The 21,375-nt window shown below is 39.3% G+C and overlaps 3 protein-coding genes across 3 annotated transcripts; 2 read left to right on the top strand and 1 right to left on the bottom strand.

The window, feature by feature from the left end:
- The first annotated feature begins 28 nt into the window (after positions 1 to 28).
- LOC111338124 (uncharacterized) lies at positions 29 to 19,647 on the top strand. The gene is made up of 20 exons (XM_022944551.2): positions 29 to 580; positions 1,803 to 2,216; positions 2,546 to 2,628; positions 2,938 to 3,058; positions 3,225 to 3,299; positions 3,544 to 3,632; positions 3,787 to 3,860; positions 4,159 to 4,235; positions 4,425 to 4,508; positions 4,772 to 4,845; positions 14,506 to 14,583; positions 14,740 to 14,800; positions 14,901 to 14,985; positions 15,113 to 15,708; positions 16,071 to 16,230; positions 17,003 to 17,076; positions 17,262 to 17,339; positions 17,672 to 17,716; positions 18,689 to 18,778; positions 19,274 to 19,647. Exons 1-20 carry the CDS (start codon positions 563 to 565, stop codon positions 19,502 to 19,504), a joined length of 2,607 nt encoding a protein of 868 aa, XP_022800286.2. The 5' UTR covers positions 29 to 562; the 3' UTR covers positions 19,505 to 19,647.
- LOC111326503 (uncharacterized) lies at positions 5,431 to 10,700 on the top strand. Its single transcript, XM_088734893.1, has 2 exons — positions 5,431 to 6,721; positions 7,433 to 10,700. Exons 1-2 carry the CDS (start codon positions 5,510 to 5,512, stop codon positions 9,254 to 9,256), a joined length of 3,036 nt encoding a protein of 1,011 aa, XP_088591019.1. The 5' UTR covers positions 5,431 to 5,509; the 3' UTR covers positions 9,257 to 10,700.
- On the bottom strand, positions 10,517 to 13,043 carry LOC148721193 (ATP-dependent DNA helicase Q1-like). Its single transcript, XM_088734895.1, has 2 exons — positions 12,549 to 13,043; positions 10,517 to 11,873 (listed from the first exon to the last, which is right to left on the bottom strand). Exons 1-2 carry the CDS (start codon positions 13,001 to 13,003, stop codon positions 10,742 to 10,744), a joined length of 1,587 nt encoding a protein of 528 aa, XP_088591021.1. The 5' UTR covers positions 13,004 to 13,043; the 3' UTR covers positions 10,517 to 10,741.
- Positions 19,648 to 21,375: the final 1,728 nt, after the last annotated feature.

Raw genomic sequence — 21,375 nt, 5'->3', positions numbered from 1 at the left:
ACAGAAATCATGTCCAAGTATGTTTCAAGAGCCTGTTACCTTCGTAACAGAAAAAAGCCTGAGTATTTCGAATACAACACGAAATAAGTCACCACTTATCACATGTCTTGGTTACATATTAGCGATGCAAGAAACTATCGGCACAATTTTTTTCCCTGTTTGTTTCCATAAGGACTCAAAAGCCATTAATTGAAGGCCAATATCTTTCTTAAGCTTTGCCGATCCACAACGTTTGGGAGTAAAACGGGCAGTTCATTAAATTATGAGGCCTCTCTCATCCGTTCGAGACCTTTAAATCATGCAGTTATTTTGATATATTATACTATTATTTACCGACTGTCAGTGGTTATTTACTTGAATGAGTGGGTATGAATTCCTTGGTGGTCAAAGCACAGGCACGGAATCGGAGCTGTGGACTATAATCCTCAAGGAAGATCAGACGATAAGCGCTGAGGACAACAAAGATAAAAAATTGTCGATACAAGCTTCGGATTTATGTCTGCGTAGACCAACGTGGAGAATGACAACTTTATGTCTCGAGGATAGTGTCTTTAATCTCTAAATGTATGGAACCTTGGAGGTGAGTCATGTAAGCCAGTTGTTTGCCACGCTATTATAGTGCAAAATCAGGTGCATTGATCTAACTTTTCTATGGAATTCTTATCATTCTTTGGGCTAGGGATTTGTCTTTCGTCTGTTTGCTTTGGGGCAAAGCTCTTGAGGCTCGCTCTTACAAGATGCACAGCCTCGATCGCTTGATTACATTTTCTGTTAATTTTTTATATCTACATGTCAACATGTCAGAATGGATTCGATTTCTTGAAGGTCACAAGCTTTCTTGCAAAGACAAAATAACTAGTGAATCAAACTTAAAGAAACCAAAGCTGACAAAAATAAAATCGCCAGATGAAATGAAAGGCAACAGGCAAAGCAAAGTGCATGAAACGTTAAGCACAGGTTACATTTGTTCGAGCGGTTCGTTTATGACTCATCAATTCTTGTAGGAACACTCAACATTGATCATCAAAGAAAATGGCATTTGTCCCTCAAGTGTGACTGGAAAGCTAGAAAGTTATCTGATTTTAATTGTAAACTCATTTCAGAGAATGCAATCATTTTCCAGATTGTTCCATTAATTCTTTTAATTTGAATTGATTTCCGATACTTGTCACCATTGTTGAGGTTTAAAAGCATCGAGGATTAAGTGATAAATCGCTTGACGAAGTCGCTAATTAACTTTTGTGCTGTAAGAACCATATTCACCGGCCATGGAAGAATACCTAGCTCTTTTAGGATTTGTGAATCTTGAACAGTCAAACTGAGTTTTCTTAACTTTCTTAATTTTCACACGCTTAAATTTTCTCTATCACTAGTCATCATTTTCCCTTCTTAATTATCGTTGCTTCTTTCGTAGTCACGGCTTCCTCCTACCGTTTAATTTTGCACGTCAAAAAATAAAATGAAATCAAAGAAAATGGAGAAAAATATGAGAAATAAAAGAACTCAAAATATGTTCACGTAGATTCTTCATTGCGCCTAGTTCTTTGTATACAGCTTTTCGGTGACGTGTGGTCTGTTCTACATATTAAATGCGGCGAAGAGAATTAGAGAGGTGGAAAGAAACCAAGGCACCCGCGTTTTTTCTAACTTCGGTGAAGATATCTTCTTTTCGCTTTACTTCTCACAACTCCTCTCCACTTCAGCACGACTGTTATTTTCATTATTATCCGGGACACTGGTTTTTAAATAAACGCGAAATTTTTATTGCTAATCATTGTTTGTGTTAATGTTTCTTTATCAAGCCTGGCAAAATGGATGGAATAGGATCAATTCGGCACGTGCGATCAGCCGGCCGCATGGGTCAGCGGACCTATTCAGCAACAACTGTTAGTTCAACAGACGACAACATCTCTGTAAGTTCGGGTTACAGTTCAAGACGCTCTCATGGATCGAAGACTGGTGCTGACTACTGGTCCATCCGGGCAGCCGCCGGGATTTCTCGGATGAAGAACGCTCGTGGACTTCGGAGAGGTTCCATATTTCCAAGTGATAACAATGGATCTTCAGAAACGTCGTCTGCGAAGGGACATCGTTTGAGCATTTACTCTTTGAGTGAACTTGCTGAAGTAGGGATCAAAATGCGCAGACGTCGACGCAGTACCATGGACTCATGGGGAAAGAACAGGACTCCGGGAGAAACGAAATACTTTGATAAGGTAAATATTTAGAATACAGCTGGGATGTGAGAGTGGCATACAAAGATTGTAAACAATGACGCAGTATAAAGGACACACCCAAACAACTGAAAAGAGCCTTGTTATTAGGCATGCAGATCCAAAGGAACCGCTTCTCACGAAAGAGGCCAGTTGTCTCTTAGCGCGGTTTCTTTGTGGGTAGAAAGAACAGAGACAGTGGGGCCTGTCAGTGATAGATGTAAACCGTGAACCGGGGAGGAAAGAAGCTCTTGACATTTAGTACAGAGAAAAGACATTTCGTCAACTGCTTCGCAACTCTGATAATTTTCACCATCTTGTTTTTTAAATAGCTTTTGCCTCCATTGGAGTTATTTCGTCGAGCAGTGAAACTTGTCCAGATGTCCGCATCACTTTGCCAATACAAGTATGAAAAGTAAGTTTTCGGAAGGAGCGTTTTTTGTTTTGTTTGTTTGTTTGGTTTTTGCTTTCTTTCTTATTTAACGATGACCTTAACAAATGCTTTTGATGTTAACCTTGTTACTTTAAAAGAAAAAAAAATATAAATAAAATGTCGCGAGATTCAGCAAGTCGGAGAGGTACGTTTAAGAATTTTAGATTCAGACGGAAGAAAGAGTTGTAAGGAGAAGTTTAAGAAATAAGTTCCAGCTCATTTATCTTTAGATGGCTGACCTGGGGCCTCCTTTCCCAAGACATTCTTTCGTTATGTCTGTTTCAATTTCAGGGACACTGAGGAAGAAACCCAGATGACCCACACTGTTTTCACACAGTACATTACTGAACAAGAAAATCAAATGGAAGCGGAACTTGCTTTTGATGCTTCATTTTTCAAAGCCAATAGAAAGGTAAACAGACCTTGTGCGAGTTTCATGTTCCCCGGCGCCTCTTCAAAATTCGTTCTTTGTCTGTTTCCCATTCTCTGATCTTATTCGTCTGTGAAGTGTCAAAAACATGGATTATTACGGGGAGAAAGAAGAGAAGTAATAGGTTGCTTCGATTGATTTTTTCCAGATGCGAGTTGCCGCTGAGGTGAAGTTAATTTTATCAATTCACCCAGAACAGAGGACGGAACAACAACTAGCAAAGGTATTTCGTTTTCAGTTTGCGTCAAGCAGTATTGTGAAGGTGTCTTCTCAAAATAAGTAACTTTAACTACAGTAGTCTTTTCGAATACTGCTGACACAAGCCAAATTCAAAATCATCTTGATTTTAAAAGACGTCTTAAAAAAAACCGACGGCGTTCTTGAAGTCCCACTTGAACCCTTTTCGGCAATGGGTTATTTAGGAAACAGCTCAACTTGATAAAACAGCTTTTAATTTTGTCTCTTAGGTGCTCTTCTCCTTGCGATCAATTCGATCGTTTGCAGAATATCCTCAGAGAATTCAGCAGAAGCTCGTTAAAGTTGGTTGGTTTGAAACGTAAGTGTCTGTTAATATTTTCGATACATTTGATTTGGGATATGTAGAGCTGTTAGCTTTATTTTACGCATCTGAAATGTTAAGAGAAATTTTATGTAGCAAACATATTTTGTTTTTTAGTCAACGATTTTGATTGCATTTGATTCATTTTCAGGCACAAGACAAAGAGAGCCATTTTAAGACAGGGTCACATCCCACAAGCTTTCTACTTTGTTCTCTCTGGCTCAGGTCAGGTTACATGTGAGGCTTAACATTTAAGGAGACTCTTCACCATTATTACATGAAATGCAAACTATTAATCATGGGTGTCAAGGAAACGCGGACACGGGGTCAGGAAAAGAGAGGGACCGAAATTAGCGGGGAGAGAGACCGCAACCCCGGCCCCGAGTCTGCGTTTTACGGAAGTTACCCCAAGTTGACTACAACATCTAAACGACATATTAGTTAAAGGTAAACGATCTTCTTAACATGTCTTGAATCATGAATGATAACAAATGAAAAAACTCTACTTTTTGTCATTTTACAGCTGTAGTTACAGTACTGGGAGAAAATGAGAGCTTTGCAAGAACTGTTCATTTCCTAAGACGTGGTGATAGTTTCGGGGTAAGTACTCAGCTTTCGCTAACAAATAACCCCTGGGGTAAAGGATCCGCAGGGCTTTCGTCCATGTCTCCTCGTAGAACGTGAACCAAGATAGAAATCAACAACTTGTTTGGAACTTTATATGTTTTCCGTCTTTGTGAAGGTTAATCTGTTGGCTAATATTTCGCTGTAATTTTTCCCCAACCATAGGAGTTGGCTATTCTACACGACACTAGACGCCAGTCCACCGTAATTTCGCGGGAAGCTATTGAACTGTTGGTGATTTCTAAAGAGGTACGTATTTGGAAACATACAATATGTGAGCTACAATTTGAAACATTTTAAGCAGAACAGAACCAATTTATGGAATGAGAATCCCGATTTATGAGGACTTTTGACGTTCTGACCGTAAAACATGCGCAAAATGGAAATGTGGATAAATTAGAGCTTTTGGCATGTGTTTCCCTATTTCAAGGAACCACATGGGTGCCATAAAGGGGATAAAGATAGCAAAAAACGAACGCGGTTCCAGTCTTTCTTTTTGGTTTCTTATGCAGGATTTCGTGGACATCTTCATGTTAGCGGGTGGAATTAAGAACATAAACGACCCTGATCATCAGAAGTTTATCAAGTAGGGATGTAGAGTAGCATCAAGGCTTCTAAACACAGTCATTTCTATGCTTTGTTTTAGTCGAGTAGAGTTGGGGGTGTGGAAAGCGTGGAACGTGAATTACGCGCGAGAAGAGGTGCGTGATTCTCCTTCGTGCTTCCCTCACGCGTCTCTCATGCTTTCCCCGCGTTCGCCTCGCGCTTTCCTCGCGCTTGCCTTATACTTTCCTCGCTTTCGCTACGCGCTTACCTCGCGTTCGCCTGAAAATCGCAAAAGAAATGATACCTGTTCCAAAGGTTTTGCAGTATCAAAATATCTAGTCCTGGTTACCTTAAGGTGGCTCGTACCAGTTTCCTCGCGCGGGGAACAGATCACTCTTGCGTCACGCGCGAGAGAAACGTGCGAAAGAAGCGCGAGATTAAAAGACGAAAATTTAAAACAAAGATGGCGGCGCGAGGATTTTATTTCGACTTACGTGAGAAGTTTACCTAAGAGCTTGTATTTGATGTGTTGAGCGGCCACTGTGAATGCAGGAGATAGAAACTAACAACCTCGTTCCCAGGGCCTTTTCCCTTAGTTGGGGGTGGGGCGGGAAAAGGCCCTGGCATCGGCCGGTCAGATCAACATTTTGATTGGTTGATTGATTTAAATAATTTATGTGAACCTTGGTCATAAAATATAATTTATGCATTATTCCGAAGTCATAATGGCGGAAAGTATGCCTACACCAACAAAGATTTCTTCTAGAAATCCGGTTTGCAGACTCTGCGGTGATTCTCGCGAGAGTCGTCATATGCTTCGAATATTTAGCAAAGCTGGTTCATCAAAAGATCTGTGTGCAAAAGTCCATAAAACCTGTGGTATAACTATTTTTGAGGACGATACGAGATCAAAGATCGCATGTCGGAGTTGCGTTACATTCGTAAACAAGATGGAACAGTTTATTCAGAGAGCTCAATCCATGGACAATATGTCGTCCGATCAAAGTTCTGAATATGCTGTAAAGAGATGTGTACAACTTTCACCTTCTTCGCTTCAGCCGTCGAAACGTGTATCAAAGAATTTGCCATGCGAAAGCTCATGCGTCACCTCAGCAGATGAGCTGTCGAAGCGAATCACACCAAAAAAATCTGCAAAGCAGCTTTCCTTCTCAACTCCCCAAGTTGCGACTGTTTTAACGCCTATATCATCAGGAGATAGCTTCAAAATAACTTCTATTGATCAGGCGAAGCGAACAACATCAATTTTTGCAAAACAGCCGTCTTTCTCAACTCCCCAAGATGCTAGTGTTATTGTCACGTCTACAGGACATGATTGTGCAGCCACTTCGGTGGATCAGTCGTCGAGGCTAACAACACCAAGGTCTGAAGGGCAGCAATTTTTTTTAACTCGGCAATCTGTTCTAAGGCCTAAATCAATAGGAGATAATGATTGCACCTCATTAGAAGCTCAATCGTTATTGACTGAAAGACAGCAGAAAATGATTCTACAAGCTGTCAGTAACAGGGATGCAACTGTGTTGACGGCTATCTTGAAAGATTACTGTCCAAGTGTTGTGGACGAGTTAAAAAAGACCAGCAGTGAGGAGTTGAAAACGTCGTGTGCAAAGCTGTGCAAACGTTCGCAAGGTTCCGTTTTATATGGAAATGAATTTGAGAGCATGAACAGTTTCGATTTCAATAAAATTTGGGTCGAATTGAAGACGAACCACCCTTATCTTGTCGAGATTATGAACGCAGTGTCTGGCAAAGAGAAGTCCGTCTCAGACACAAAGCGTGAGCTTCAAGTAAAGTACAGTTTTCTGTACTCGATCCTCATGAACGAGAGATGGCACGAACTCAACCTGGTGAAACGTGTGAATACAGTTCTCATCAATGAAGGTGGATGTACCAAAAAGGTAATTCTTAGCTAAAGATATATATAACATTGGATTGTTATCCTTAATCAACTGCTTTAGTCGCACTGTAGTATTTATTATTCACCAGTGCAATCATGCATTGAATACAATCTGCATTTTATCCTCTTAATTATATAAAGCTCTGCAGAAATTTGATCCTTGTGAGGTAGTTTTGTGTTAGGTTGTGATTGTGATTCTAATTGAAAGATCCATTCAGAAATATATTGTGAGTGATAGGATAAGTATAGGTAATTGCATGACTTGTAGTGGTATTTGGCAATAATACCGCGATTAATATTTCAAAATTGACCGAAATACCACGAGCCGCGAAGCGGTGAGTGGTATTTGGATAATTTTGAAATATTACGAGCCGGTATTATTGCCAAATACCACTACAAGTCATGCTATTATTTCTTTATAACAGAAGCCGATAAATTTTCGGAAACGCACACGAGTCCTTTATTTCGTTACGGTTAAAAAAACAAACACAGGCCAAAAGGAAAAGGCAAAGTAAAAGGTTGTCATGGTAACCTTGTTATACCATCCATTTTTATTCTGTTTTACCACTATTACGCGAAAATAGGGCCATTATCAACCAATCAAAACTCCGAAATTTCTTGGCTTATATTATAAAGTTGTGAAACAGGAGGTTACTGCATGTGCATGTGTAGTTAATTTGCTGTTAATTTCTGATTCCCTTGTAATCCCTAGCTTCAAGAACGACTGAACAAACTTGGTGTGTGCCTATCATCTGGGAGAAGGGACACCCTGCTGAAGCTCTTAGGGGGTCATTTTTCAGACAAAGTGGTTCAGCAAGTAAAGAGAGGTAGTGTGTTCCGAGGCACTGGTGACAACTGGGACCTGAAAATTTTGAAAGGGCACATGAGAAAGGAAATTCAGAATGAGGATCTACACTTATTTGCCAGTAACTTGATTGAGAACCGAATTAACTTCAATCACTTGCCTAATGACAACCCTAAAGGAAACATCAAAGATTTCCCTCGATATAATTTTTCCTTGAATGTTCCTGAATGGAAACGTTATGCAGAATGTGCCACAATTATTTTTGGTAGAATTGTTCTTGAGTTTTTTCCCAAATTTAAGTTTTTGAAATCTGTTATACCAGATCACATTCCTCATGAGTACAGCCAGCAAATGTCACAGAAGTCTACCATAGTAAGTTTGCCAATCATCAATGCAAATGAAGCAAAGTATGATGATTGTGTTCACATATTAAGAACTTATGAAAAGTGGATTGCTGAAATCTATGTTCAAGCAGGGTTGCTAGATGAACTGCCACACACTGACAATCCACTGATTCCCGACGGGCCTGCAGCATCTGGACAGACAAATGCGCACCAACCAGACACCCATGATGATGCAATGAGGGAGATGAAGATTACATTTGCAGGTGATCAGCTCACTCGGGTCAGATTTGCAGGTGCCAAAGATCTGCTATCTGGTTCTCACACAGCAGCTGATCGTTTTGAACATTGCTCACCTTTTAAACCAGTAATGTGGCATACAAAAGCATCCCTTCTGCAGTATTCTTACTCGTTTCTTCACAAAGCTGAGTCTGTGAATCAAGTTGGCACCTTAAAGTACTTCAGAGAGAAGTACAATAGGAGGAATGCTACCCCATCCAAAGTTCTTGACTCCTATGAAGGAAGTGAAGAGTTGTTCCTCAGCGTGGGGAAAGCTTACATCATAACAGCTGCCCTGAACTTTTTTGGGATGTCAGACCTAGAGGACACTCCCTCAGCACATAAATTCCCAGAAAACATTGCACATAAGAGCTCAGAAAACAAGAAGAAGTACTTTGATGATGCTTTTGGAAAGTTCACTGACAAGTTCCTATTACAGAAAGTAGATGTCAATGACTGTGACGATGAAGATGATTATATAAGAAATTATGCCCTTTGTTGTATTTTCCTGGCTACTCTTGTCATGCAGATGAAGGACACTGCAGGGGAGGGAGATGGCAACAGAAATCTCATCAACCAAAAACTTTTGCTGTCAGTTTTCAAGTCTATGGGGGCTTACAGCAAATATGCTATTGAAATGTTTGTGAGTATAGCTCAGATTGAGTGCCTGCTAACCCCACGCTTATCTGAACAGTTCAAATGGGGATTTTTTGTTAACTGGAGGGGTGGTGCCGGAAAGAATATTGAAGATGATTTGGCCCAAGAAATTTCAAATAGATGCAGTAAACACATTGTCCAAAGGCAGGGACCAAACAAGAGTCTAAACTCAATTAGCAAGGTCTGTAAAGCAACTACTGGCATCCATCAGATTGTAGAGCAGTTTGACTCATCTGTGGGCATCCATAAGACATCTGTGCAACATACAATGTGCAACTCACTTAATGATGAGAAAGAAATGGTGAATGACCTATTGCATTTGAATCCTTTTAATCATGTGCCTGGAAGAAGTCATGACAGCTTCCCTGACATTAAAAGGTCTCCCTTAAGGTATTTGAACATTGTTGACTATCATCAGTGGCTGGCCAAACACATGGGAGAATTATCAACCTAGATACTACTGAGGATGATTGTAGTTATTCACTGACTATTGAATCGCCAAATTCTGCACAATACAAGTAGTAATGACGTAACTGACCTCTCTTAGACCCTTATCTTTCAGTTAAGACTAGTGAGCCACTGAATTTCTGCTGAGATCGATATTTATGGGTTACTGACCAAGTGCAAGGTCGTGATGGCTGGGTATTAGCCACTTTCTTTTTTTGTCTTTTTTTTGCATGTTTATGGACTGAGATGGAGTAAAGCTCCATAAACAGATTTCCAGTATCCAGCCATCTTGAAAGAACAGGCTAGGTCAATTTTGGATTTATTACATGGCTTTTAAGGAAGTTTCGTGCAGGACACAGCAGTTAATCACAAGTGGGTTAGAAAGTGCCATCTTGCCTGCTCACCAAGCTAGTTCTATAATTATATCGTTGAATGAAATATATATACCGTAAGACACTGACTTTTAGTTAAAACAGCTGAATCTCTGAATTTAGCAAAATACAAGTAGTAATGCCTTACTTAACATCTCTGGGATCCTGAATTTTTATTAAAGACAAGTGAGCCATTAAATTTCAGCTGAGATGTTATGGCTTTTATGAGGATAGCCAATAACCTGAAATAATAGCAATAACACTACTAGTACTGTGTAGTGTTGTGCTATTCATGGATCATAATCAAAAACTGATAAGACTTAAAGTGATGTGGCAGTTGATCATGCTTGATATATAATCAATTATTTTGGGAAACTGAAAAATTTATTGCAGTCAACTTAGAACAAATAAAACTAGGGTGTTTTCCTTTCTCTAGGACCAACATAACAGCAGATTTAATCCATTAATATGTCCTATTAATTGTGTGAATTGTACCTTGTTTACTTGTAGCTTATGAGTTCAATATGGTAAACATTTAGCAAAATCTGCAAGTATCGTGGTAAATAAGAAATCTTATCTTAGTAAATAAGAAATTTATCTTGGTAAATAAGAAATTATTTTCGCTTTTACAATGTGACAAGGTCCTGTTTATAAGGAAAATATGTGGGGTACTTATCAGCAGACTCATCCAATTGTCATTGATGGCTGGTTGGTAAGGACAGTGTGTGTGCTTATTTCCAATGACCTACTACAAAATCTCAGCAGATTTCCAACATTAGTACATGTAATATGGGGTTCACAGATCCTTGTGAAGTTTGTGTACTAACAAACTTTAAAAGGTAAACAATCTGATCAGTACCATGGTAGCAACAGAGATAATTAATATCAAAAGTGACTTTTGGTGTGTGAATCAAGATCTATTTAGAGTTGCCCACAGTATTTACAATTTAAGTTGACTTTCTCACCACATTATTGTGCTCAGACATAGCAAAAAGGAAACAAAGGTAAACAAACTGATCGGTATTGTAGAAACAACAGATATAATCAATATCAATATTGATTTTGGTTTGAATCAAGATACCTTGTAGTAGTTTGCAGTCTTTATAATAAGTACTGATGTTCTAATCATCATCAGAGTTCATTACAGTTCTACACAGAGTAGTGTGCTTGCATATTAGCGAAAAGATCTGAGAGGAACAGATTTCATCCCAGATACCAAAGGTCTTCAATAGGTCTGTTTCTGATTCAATATACTCCACTCCCTCCATAACTTTTGTAACCAGATTGTTATCTACAGAAATGTCAAATAGCATGGAACTCTCTGATGCTGCTTGGGACTCTTGGGCAGAAATTGCACCCCTGATTAATCTTTCAAGGATAACACTGTTATTGTTGGGCAGTAATCTCACCTTGCTTTTAACAACATGAGGTACATCCTCCTCAGTTATTTTGAACTTTCCATCACATATACAGCAACAGTTATCTTGCTGAACACAAGAGAATCCAAAGTAATCTAGAAGAAGTTTCCTCTGACAGGTGTCTTGTGATTTGCAGTAAGTTTTCATTGATTCTTCTACATGTTTCATATTATTTCCAATATCAGAATTATTGTAGTAGAGTGTAGCACACGATGAAAGTCCTGTGCGACCGGCCCGACCAATTTCTTGCATGTATGCTTCAAGGCTACTTGGTGGTGTTATGTGAATAATGTTCAGCACATAAGGAGCATGAACCCCCATGCCAAGTGCTGATGTTGCAAAGAGCACCCTCACCCTCGAATTTTCTTTCTTTATTTCTGACAAAATATCTTTCTTCATGCGACTTGTTTGGGGGGCATGAAATTGAGCAAACAGTCTTGCAGTGGGTTCTGAAGTTTCTCCAACATACTGCTTGTCTCCCAATATTCTTTCAAATAATCCATAAGCATATCCACAATATTTCAATTTTAAGTAGACAATTGTCATGGGATAGTTTTCTCTTTGAATTGCTAGTTGATTGGCAATTGGCCCAAGGATTTGATCATAACTTTCATCCCCATGGTGGTTACTCCATCGCAATTTCTTATTCAGATATATGTTTACCCGGTTGGGGTTTTGTGCAACAATTTTGCACTCATCTTTTAAACACAGACTTCGCTTCAAGCCCCTCAATAAATGAGGTGGTGCTGTTGCTGTTAGAGCCATTGTGGGTACATTAGGAAAAAAGGCCTTCAACACCGAAAGATCTTTGAAGTCCTTTCTAAATTCTTCACCCCTGAAAAAGAAAAGTAAACCCTGTAATATATATATCTATATCTATAACGTTTTCTTTTGAGTTAACATGTTTCTGTAGAAGTATCTTTTGTATTTCATAATAGCTCCCTCATATGGATGGATGTCTATTAATAACTAAAAAGTATACTGTGTATACTGGTATATTTATTTTATCTTGAATTTATCTTTTAGCAAATGGCTTTATCTCCTTATTTACAGGTTATTTTAGGTTTGGGGGTCAACTTAATATAGAGCTTAGGTTCTTCCCTGTTGGCACCTTCTTTGTAATTGTTCAACTAAGAATAGTTCAGTTGTAGGGGCATGGAGACAAAGGTGAACATTCCACTTCTAAATCACAAAGCAATGCATCAAGAATTTGGAAAACTGCATGCCAGAATAAAACCATAGACAATTAATCTTGTTTCCTTGTACTGGCAAATAAATATAGATCAGTGAGCGGTGTAAACGTCACAGGAATCATAGATGAATTAGTTCCTAGAGAAAAATCTATCATACTCTATAAATAGAGAATACAGCAGAATTTCACCGTAAATACAAGTCAGTGCTGCAACCGTGCTTTAATTAGTTTTCCGAGACATAAGCTTATATAGATAATTTACTCTCTGAAACAAATATGAAATGAACAAACAAGAAATTAATAAATTTAGGCACTTACCATAATTCAACGCAGTGTGCTTCATCAACAACACAGGCCACAACATTGTCTTGAAAGACTTTGCTTCCCATCAATTCTCGCCCTTCCTTACTTAATAGAGTCTCTGGATGGGCGAATACGATCGAAGTGTTGCCGTTCACTACATCCTGAGGAAACTTTGTTGTGATCACGGCCACATGCTCGCTTGTTTCTTGTTCATTTCCGAACAAGTTCTCGGCCGTTTCTTTCGCGTTTACAGGTACCTGTAACACATCAGCGGTTATCCTCCGAGCTTTTAAAACTTTCAACTGGTCTTCAATGATGGAATTCAAAGGGCATACTACAATAACTATGTTCTTGGTTGTCTTGACAGGAAAGAAATTCGGTAGAAGGTGAAAAAGAATCGACTTGCCAAATCCAGTAGGTAGGACTCCGATAACATCCTGGCCTTTCAGCACATATTCAAAACACTTCATTTGAAGAGGTTTTAAATTCAATGATGGAAAATTACCTATATTCAAAGAAAATCCGACTCGGCGAACGACTGACAAAAACTCTTCTGCACTCGGCGGGACCACCATCTTGAATATTTCTGTTAATATATGAATTCAGTACACCCAAGATTTTTGGGTGTTTTGAGATCATGTGACCGGCCGATCCCAGGGCCTTTTCCCGCCCCACCCCCAGCTCCACCCACCAACAAAGGGAAAAGACCCTGGGAACGAGGTTGAGAAACTAAGATAACGAAGACGATTTTCGGAGAAGTAAAGGTTGCTTCACTTCACATTTAAAAGAAATATTCAACCGATATGAAATCTTGCGACGGCGAAAAAAGAAGAACTCAAGTGAAGGATAATCTACCTGAAGTAGAAGAAGACTTTGAAACTTCAAGGAAAATAATGATATAGCCAGAAGTCATGCGTACGATTTTTAAGATGAGTTCGGGAGGCTGTCTTTGACGGCTGTTTAATGATTTTCTGAGCAGTAAACGTCTGTAAACATCAGATCGTAGGTGCTCGCGCGAGCACACGTAGTTGTCAGCGGTAGCTAAAACAGATCATGAGCAAATGTCGATCTTATAGAATCCAGACTTTTAAATGCGCGAGAACGCACGTGGAAATTGCTAAACTCACGAAAGCTATTGCATGAAAACAAGTCCGGTGTCCCCTTCTTTTTATTGTTCCAATATGATAATAACGTCGAAAGGAATCATCAGAAAAAAAAACTAGGAAATTCTACAGAAGGAAATTTGCGATGTGTGAAAATTGCCCTTTTTGTAGATTTTCTGAAATTCCGCTCCGTAGAATTTTTTGAAAATCTTTGTGCATTTTCCTTTTCAAGTGCCAAAAGCAAACCCTGAAAAAAATCAGGGGGTCACTGGGTTAGTTTTCGAATTTTTTAAGCCACAAGCTAAAAAGTGCGTCTGAATAAGCCTATGAAAGCGTTGCCATGGAAAATGCTAGTGACGAAATGACGCCTATTTTTGGATAACCAATGATTATGTAATTCAACCGCGTAAAAGTGTTCAACTGGCCTTGGTCAGTCTTTCAGTTGTATTCTTTCAAAGTTACAAACCATCAAAAAGATGAAAACCGGTACGAGCCACCTTAATATGTTTTTGGCTAGTTTGAGTTCTGCAACGAACTGATTCAAGTCCTGGATTGATTGCATATAAAAATATATAGACCTTTTGGTCTTTGGTGTTACAGGTGCTAAATTCCAGACGACTCCTCACCCACAGCTATTCCATGTATAATTTATAATATCAATCATAACGTGCCTGCAAATATTTTCCAATCAGTACAATGGTTTTACTTTTACAGAGATTGGACATTTTTTTTACAGGGGTTGGAAATTCTAATCTAAACTTTGCACTCCACAGAAAAAAAAACAACATGTCAGTAGCAAGTACCTGAATCGCTATCAATTGCTGTTAAAGAAAGAGCAAACACTTTTAACGAATTCTTGCTTGTTTTAGGAGCATAGACTTCTTGAAGGGGTGGCCTGTGGAACTTATGGCTTCTAATCCAAAAAAATGCCTTTTTCACTTTTTCAGGTGAGGAATATGCTCTAGTATATGTCGACAGATCCAACAGTGACGCGAAGTCAGTGCTAAGCCGCATTATTTTCTATTCTCAGTCAAGAATTGCTCTTGTAACGTTTTCCGTCAAGTCCCGTCACGTTATAATGGTGTTTCGTTCTCTTCCTCCAGGAGTGGCTCTGTTCTTGCAAGAGATAGCAATCACTCGGACTGGATATACATTATAAAATCGGTATTAGCAATTTCTTCTAAGCTACTGAAATTTCGATTTTGATTTGACGATCTGCAACATCCAAAAACTTTGTCGTGTCCATTCTTCTAACCACCTGCAGGGAAGCTGTCAGGTGTTGAAGAAACTGAGAGAAGTCAAATCCTGTCTGACTCAGCACAACGACAGGGTTGTTGGATTCGAAAACGGTAATATGTCAACATTTCTTATATCTCTGATTTCGTAACCTCTTCTACCTTCTCTTAAAGTAACTACATTTACATAAACAGTGACATGGAAAATCTTTGAACCTAGTCGTTTATTTTCTGTTCATAGTCAAGAGCCAGGTTCCTAAGGCCTCATCACGTGACAAGTTACAACGTGTCAAAGCAAAGCTGTCAGTGGTTACACTCTTATTACCCAAGATGCATCTCAGGTCTGGTATCATAACACACGAAAGCGACGACGATAATGATTCAGGAAACGAGGAAAAAGCAGCTGATGTATTAGCCATCGATAAAGTAGCCGCTGCTCAGAAATTATTTGCAACAGGCGGTAACGTTAACAGCAACCGAAATTCTCCCGTAGAAAAATCGATCAAGTTCGTAGGTTTTCGGGAAGCGTCGCCTCCGATCTCTAGAAGAAAAGGGGTTGTTAGTGCCCCTAAGACTTCCCTTATTATTTCTACTGATGAACAATCAAACAATCTAAAAAATATTATTGAGTTGGAAAGAAAACTTTCAAGTGAACCTAGAATAGTTCAGAGAACTCCAAGTGAAACAAACTTTGTAGATGACGTGCAATCGAGGAAACTGTCAAATACTACCAGGGTATTACCTAGACGACTGCAGAAACGCACGACTCCTGATTACAGAGGCAACAACATGCTTCCTTTACCAACAGTGGAAGAAGAAAACTTTCCTTCATCTTCGGTAAGAAATTGATACGTTTTTGATTCTTTTCCAAGTTCAAAGTTTGGATAGCGGCTACAGTACTTACCATTTTTGACTAGGATTAAATTGGACTGATTTGTAGGAGTTTTGGCCAAGTCTATTGAAAACAGAAGAACTTCAAAAAATCATTCCTTCGCTATCACCCAGACACTGTTCAAAAATTTGGATTACAAGAAGATATTTTAGATTACTAGTTTCACGCGTGAATGCCAGACAAATGAAACACGAGAAATATAATTTCGCAAATTGTTAAAATGTAAGCATAGTTTGTACAACGATCATGGTGCGTTTTTGTACAGGAAAGCCATTAACAGATGATATTCTATTCTTAATCTTGTTAGACATCACCAATTCCTCGCTGTCAAAGAATCAGTTTGCAAGTTGACGCGGGTGATTACGAGCAGAGACCTAGAACCGACTCTAACACACGACCCAGGACTCTCCCCAGCCCCTCGAGACGTACGAGTAGAGTGAGAAAATCTACTGTGACTCCTCCCTCAGGTAACAATCACCTGTTAAGTAACTCAAGTATTTCACTAGCTTTAATTTCTTCGAGGAACAGGATTGCCTTCCACGAAGGAGAAATTCCAAAATATTCGTCTGACTATGAAAAGAAAATGCCAAAACAACACTTGAGACAGCTACTTTCACAAATAGTTTTTCAGAGGCGACAGCGAATACAAGAGTTCTTGTCCTTGGAATTATTTTCAACGGACAGTTACAGTGACATCAGTTTGAGGGAGACTGACTGATTATCTTTCACTTGGTCTAAATTTGACCGTGCATTCCAATAAAGAAAAGAGAAAAGAGAACGTAGATTCAAAAAGACATGATAACTTAAATAATAGTTTAGGCCATGATACCTGCGAAAGTTCGTCGTTCGCCAAAATCAAAACCGACTCAATCTATTGGATACAAATATGCCGTATATTTAACAATTATTCCATGAGCGCGCGTTGGATATGAGATGATAGATAGCCAACGAGGCGCGTAGCGCCGAGTTAGCTATAATCATCTCATGTCCAACAAGCGCGAGTGGAATAATTGTTTTATTAAAAACGTTCAATTAAATTATTAAATTTTATTAAATTTTTAGCTCCCTGTTAATCTTAAGCTGAAACCTACGCTTGCCATATTTGTAGATTATGGTATATTGGCTGATAGACCATGATGGCTAAGCCAATAAAAAGTCTTGAATTGCATTATCCAATGATCTAGTTTTTAATAATTATAGTTATCTCCGTAATATAACGTACATTTTCTCGTATTTCAGAAGAGCTGTCTGAAGAGGAAAAGAAACTACCATTGCACAAAATTTCTGTCATCGACGAAGGTGAACAAAGGCCGGTGAGTATATGATGTAAACTAAGTAGTTAAGTCATCCATTAGGATCTTCAGAGACTGCTTGATAAAACTTTTGACAGTGAAAAAGCAATTCACTTAAAATGAATCATCATCTATTTTTGGAAAGTGATTATTTGTGGGTTCTAGTGAACTGACCAAACCTTGTTCTCATTTCCTCTTTAACACAGACTGAAGTTCGTATCACTGAGGCAGATCTGCATCCAATGTTTGTTCAAGTTGCTCTTCTTTCAAAGGGAGATTGTTTTGTAAGGACACTGAGCTTTTCTCTTTCTAGTCCTCTAGTCCTGTCCCTTGTGCTATCTGGGTCGATAACATGCACACCCGGTAATTGTGATTTTTACCAGAGTTTTTCTGAGAATCATTAGAAATTTTCTTCCAATGCAGGATATACTTCTAAACTGAATTTGAGTTCAAATCGGCCATTTAATAATTCCTGATTTATTTAATGAGAAAATAAGCAAGCTGTTTTAAGTACAATCATTTAAATATCTTCATTTCGGTGCAATCCTTACTGGTAAAGGAAAAATGCATAATAGTTATGTTTCCACGGTTATCTATTTTGTGTTCTGCTATTCAGGGTGTGTCTTCAATGGTGTTTGACGAGCAGCCTAGTCTTAGTCTGGTCAGTTGGTTGATATGTTTTTACACACTTTGTTCATGGTGACTGTCAATCTATACAAAAACAGTTTATGCGTTTAAAGAAAGCTATTTTATTATGTTGTCATGGTCTAAGTCCCAATGAAGAACTGAACCTCTGACTCTTCGGAGTCCACGCTCCGATGCTTTACTATAAAACCAAGGAGACTTTTCGGTGAAGAACTCGTTGGCCAATATTAGGTTTAATTATGACACTCGTTTTGCATAGTTCTTGAACTACAATGAGAAGTTGGCACGCCTCCTTCTAGTGGCTGGTTGGGAGATAAATGAGAGTCAGAAAAAATTCAAAAAAGTATTGGTTAGTGCCGAGATTTTGCCTTTCATTTGACAATGTCTAAAACCTCGTTTGGGTAAATAAGATAAAAGAGATGGTTCATTTCAGCTCAATTATGAAATAAAGCAAGGTATATTTTAGAAATGTCAAGAGATTGATACAATACACGCCCTAACAATGGGCGTTTTCATTCTATGCATAGGTACAACTTCCTCTGTAGGGAACAAAAAGAGACCGAAAGAACGGCAAATCTTCTAGTTGCTTCTTGATATTTTAATCGAGTCACTGTTATCAAGCCTCACATAAGAGGTCCAAGATAGTTTTGCTAGATACAATGAATATATGAAGTTCATATATTTTGAACTGCGGTATTAGATAGGTATGATGCACGATCCTCGCAGTAGAGAGCGCTATTTATGTAATAGCGAAAATCAGACCTGAAAAAAATCAGGCCTGTACGGGATTCGAACCACTGACCTCTGCGATACTAGTGCAGCGCTCTACCAATTGAGCTAACAAGCCAACTGGGAGCAGGTCTGATTTTCGCTATTGCATAAATAGCGCTCTCTACTGCGAGATACTCTCTCGTGCATCATACGTAGAGTTTTGCTCGTTAGTGAAAGAAGCTTTTCTATATCTGATCTCTCTTCATTTCTTTCGCAGGTCAGCAATGGGGCAGAGTGCATCATGATCTCCAAGAAATTTTACCTCGCCCATTGCACCGACGCCATGAAAAGAAGACTCCTTGTTACGGTAAGTTATTACAAGTGTCCTAAGGTAAGAAAAGAACGACGGGAAAAGATGTCTTTGGGCAACCTCGATTTTGCCTTAAAATGAAAAATCTACGGACAAAGCTGCTCAGTGTAATGTGGTGATATGGTGAGGAAGAATTCTAGCCATGAATAACCTTACACGTCAGATAACTGAGATGCCTGAGCACTCTGATTGGTAAAAATGTATTTTTTATCGCACTGGTAAACCTATAACTTATTATGGAATCAATGTACTGCACTTAATGAAAGTTTTGCTTTCGGTCCATGATTTCCCAGCTCTTTTTCGAGTGTCCCTCAAAACTTTAATAGGGTTATCAAAGAAGCGCACCGAGTAAATGAGATTGAGCGGTCTATTGCTTCAGGAAACCCATGCCTCCCCATTTTTCTCCGAGCTCATTGTAGCACGTTGGTTTCTAAGTGAATTCTACACGTGCTGGCAGATGCTGACCAGAATAGCGACTCCCCCTGTTTGTAGGAAACACCTTACCCTAACGATGAATCACTGCAAAAGAGTCTACAAGACAAAGTAAACTGGGACGCATACCGTCGGAAAACGCTCAAGTCTCTCGTTCGTGAACTGCCCAGAAAACAAAGGAGAGTGGACGATCTATTGGTGCACAGGAGAACCAAGCGAGACATGTCTCTTGGGGAGGACTTGAAAGAAGCCCTTCGAAAAATCCAAAGGAAAGATGACGACACCTGCTGACGTCATGCAAGAGGAAAGGGTCTAAGAACGATATTTCGGGAATTGGCAAACATTGGAAAAACAAATGAGCATTTGGGGTATAATTGATTCTGGAGCTATTTAATTTGCCAATTTATTTGAGAAGTAAATTGTGTTTCTCCTTAGCAAGATTGTTATTGTTGGTGTTGTAACAGTTGTTGTTCTCTTCTACTTGGACTGGACCTTTTATCCTACAGTAACATACATAGCTAGTTTCTTCTCCTTAGGTATGTTTGTGACATGTGAGTGACCACTAAAGCAGCTATATAATTGTTAAAGGGAAATCTGTTCAGCCAACCCCCTCCCCACCCCCCACATCCTCTAATCTCTTTCCCTTCCTCATTCGTTTTATTTATCGGCCCCAGTGTACTGTTTCTCACTTTCTGACCGTAAAGGGTTTACCTGTAGCGAAATTTGATCGGGAAAACACATCCGGTCAATTAGTGGAGACAAGATGTATGCAGCTCTCTTATGTTGCGGACTGTTTCATCTACTTTCTTTGGTGCTAATAAAACTTTTGAGACTAACTGGGAAGAGAGGATTAGGTAGGGAAACCTCCACAGTCAGGTTAACTTAGTACTCTTATCAGGTACTAGTTAAAGTGACGGGCGAGTTTATTGAACTCGACAAGTCGAACGCTGACGTAAGCTCACGTTTACAGAAGTACCAATGATAAACACGAAAAAAGTCGATTACAGTAAACATTGTCAATAATTGAACTATAAAAAGGAATTTTCAGTCTCGTTATGGGGCCTAGGATAAAAGCCGCCATATCGATCGCAAATCGATCCGTAAGATCAACGAAAGTTTAGAGCGAGTAAAAAATTGTACCAAGGAGGCGACAGTGAGACTGATGGGTCTGGCTTTCATCAGTGTTTCTCTCATATTTTTCTTTAGTTCCTCCTCCCGTCTTATTTGTTTGTTCCCCACAGAGTTACCGCGATCTCACACATCCATTATGGCGGCCTCAGTTCTGAACCGGACTGCTCAGCGTTCACATTGCTGGAAAGCACACCCCCCCCCCTACCCACTCATACAGGCTACGAAGGCTGAACACTCCCACCCTCTGCCCACCCTCTGTAATTTGACTCAGAGCGCGAATTCAAAATGCTAGATGTACTGTCACACCAATCTCAGCCCACTACTGATTGACAGTGTAATTCCATTGATACAAATTTGCTCTAAAAGTGCGACTATTCCACTCGTGCGATTGAGAAGTTTCACCTAGAGAGTGACAAATCTGCAATGAATAAGGTGGCAAACTTGCAAAGCATTACGCACGGCATAAAATTCAACAGAATATGATTTGACAGTTCAGTTCCCCAGTTGCAATTGCAGTCACGCAGATGTGAAACTCCTGATGACATTTTACCTCAGAAAGGTCATGATTACCACACCATGGCCATCTTTTTTGTAGCAACATTCGTTTTGATGATCTTTACCACCGTTGTACGATCTTCCCTCTCCCCCACAGGAGTCAACCTTATTCTTTCCACTACTCCCCCCCCAAGTAACCTGAGCGGATCAGTACAAAGCTTTGGTGTTGTTGACAAGAAGCTAAGCTTGTATGTATTAGTATTGATTTAGCACGAGAAACTTTGTTGCAAGCAATCCATAAAACAAGTAGGAAAGACAACGCGAAAAAGTCAGGGTCTTTGTAAGGGCAATAGCTAGAGCAGTAATAATAAATGTAGTAGGCAACTCGCAAAGAAGAAAACCCTTTGTGACTAACAAACGACGTGCAGTGGCAACCACGATGTGAAGAAATGTAGACGGAAGCGAAAGCAAATAGTGCAAACAACAGTTCTTGTAAGGGAGACCGTGTAAGGACCGATTTAACAGTTGTTTGCAAT

The sequence above is a fragment of the Stylophora pistillata genome, chromosome 10 (genome assembly GCF_964205215.1).
Source record: "Stylophora pistillata chromosome 10, jaStyPist1.2, whole genome shotgun sequence".
NCBI lineage: Eukaryota > Metazoa > Cnidaria > Anthozoa > Scleractinia > Pocilloporidae > Stylophora > Stylophora pistillata.
This window is presented reverse-complemented; position numbering and strand designations above follow the sequence as displayed.

What these genes read in the sequence shown, in the direction of transcription:
- LOC111338124 (XM_022944551.2), top strand. An exon ending in TGCCAATACAAGTATGAAAA is followed by an intron (nt 2,629 to 2,937) that starts GTAAGTTTTCGG and finishes TTTCAATTTCAG; the next exon opens with GGACACTGAGGAAGAAACCC. An exon ending in AGCAGCCTAGTCTTAGTCTG is followed by an intron (nt 17,717 to 18,688) that starts GTCAGTTGGTTG and finishes TTTCTTTCGCAG; the next exon opens with GTCAGCAATGGGGCAGAGTG.
- LOC111326503 (XM_088734893.1), top strand. Translation starts at nt 5,510, where the DNA reads ATGCATTATTCCGAAGTCATAATGGCGGAAAGTATGCCTACACCAACA. An exon ending in AAGGTGGATGTACCAAAAAG is followed by an intron (nt 6,722 to 7,432) that starts GTAATTCTTAGC and finishes TGTAATCCCTAG; the next exon opens with CTTCAAGAACGACTGAACAA.
- LOC148721193 (XM_088734895.1), bottom strand. Translation starts at nt 13,003, where the DNA reads ATGAAGTGTTTTGAATATGTGCTGAAAGGCCAGGATGTTATCGGAGTC. An exon ending in GCACACTGCGTTGAATTATG is followed by an intron (nt 11,874 to 12,548) that starts GTAAGTGCCTAA and finishes TTTCTTTTTCAG; the next exon opens with GGGTGAAGAATTTAGAAAGG.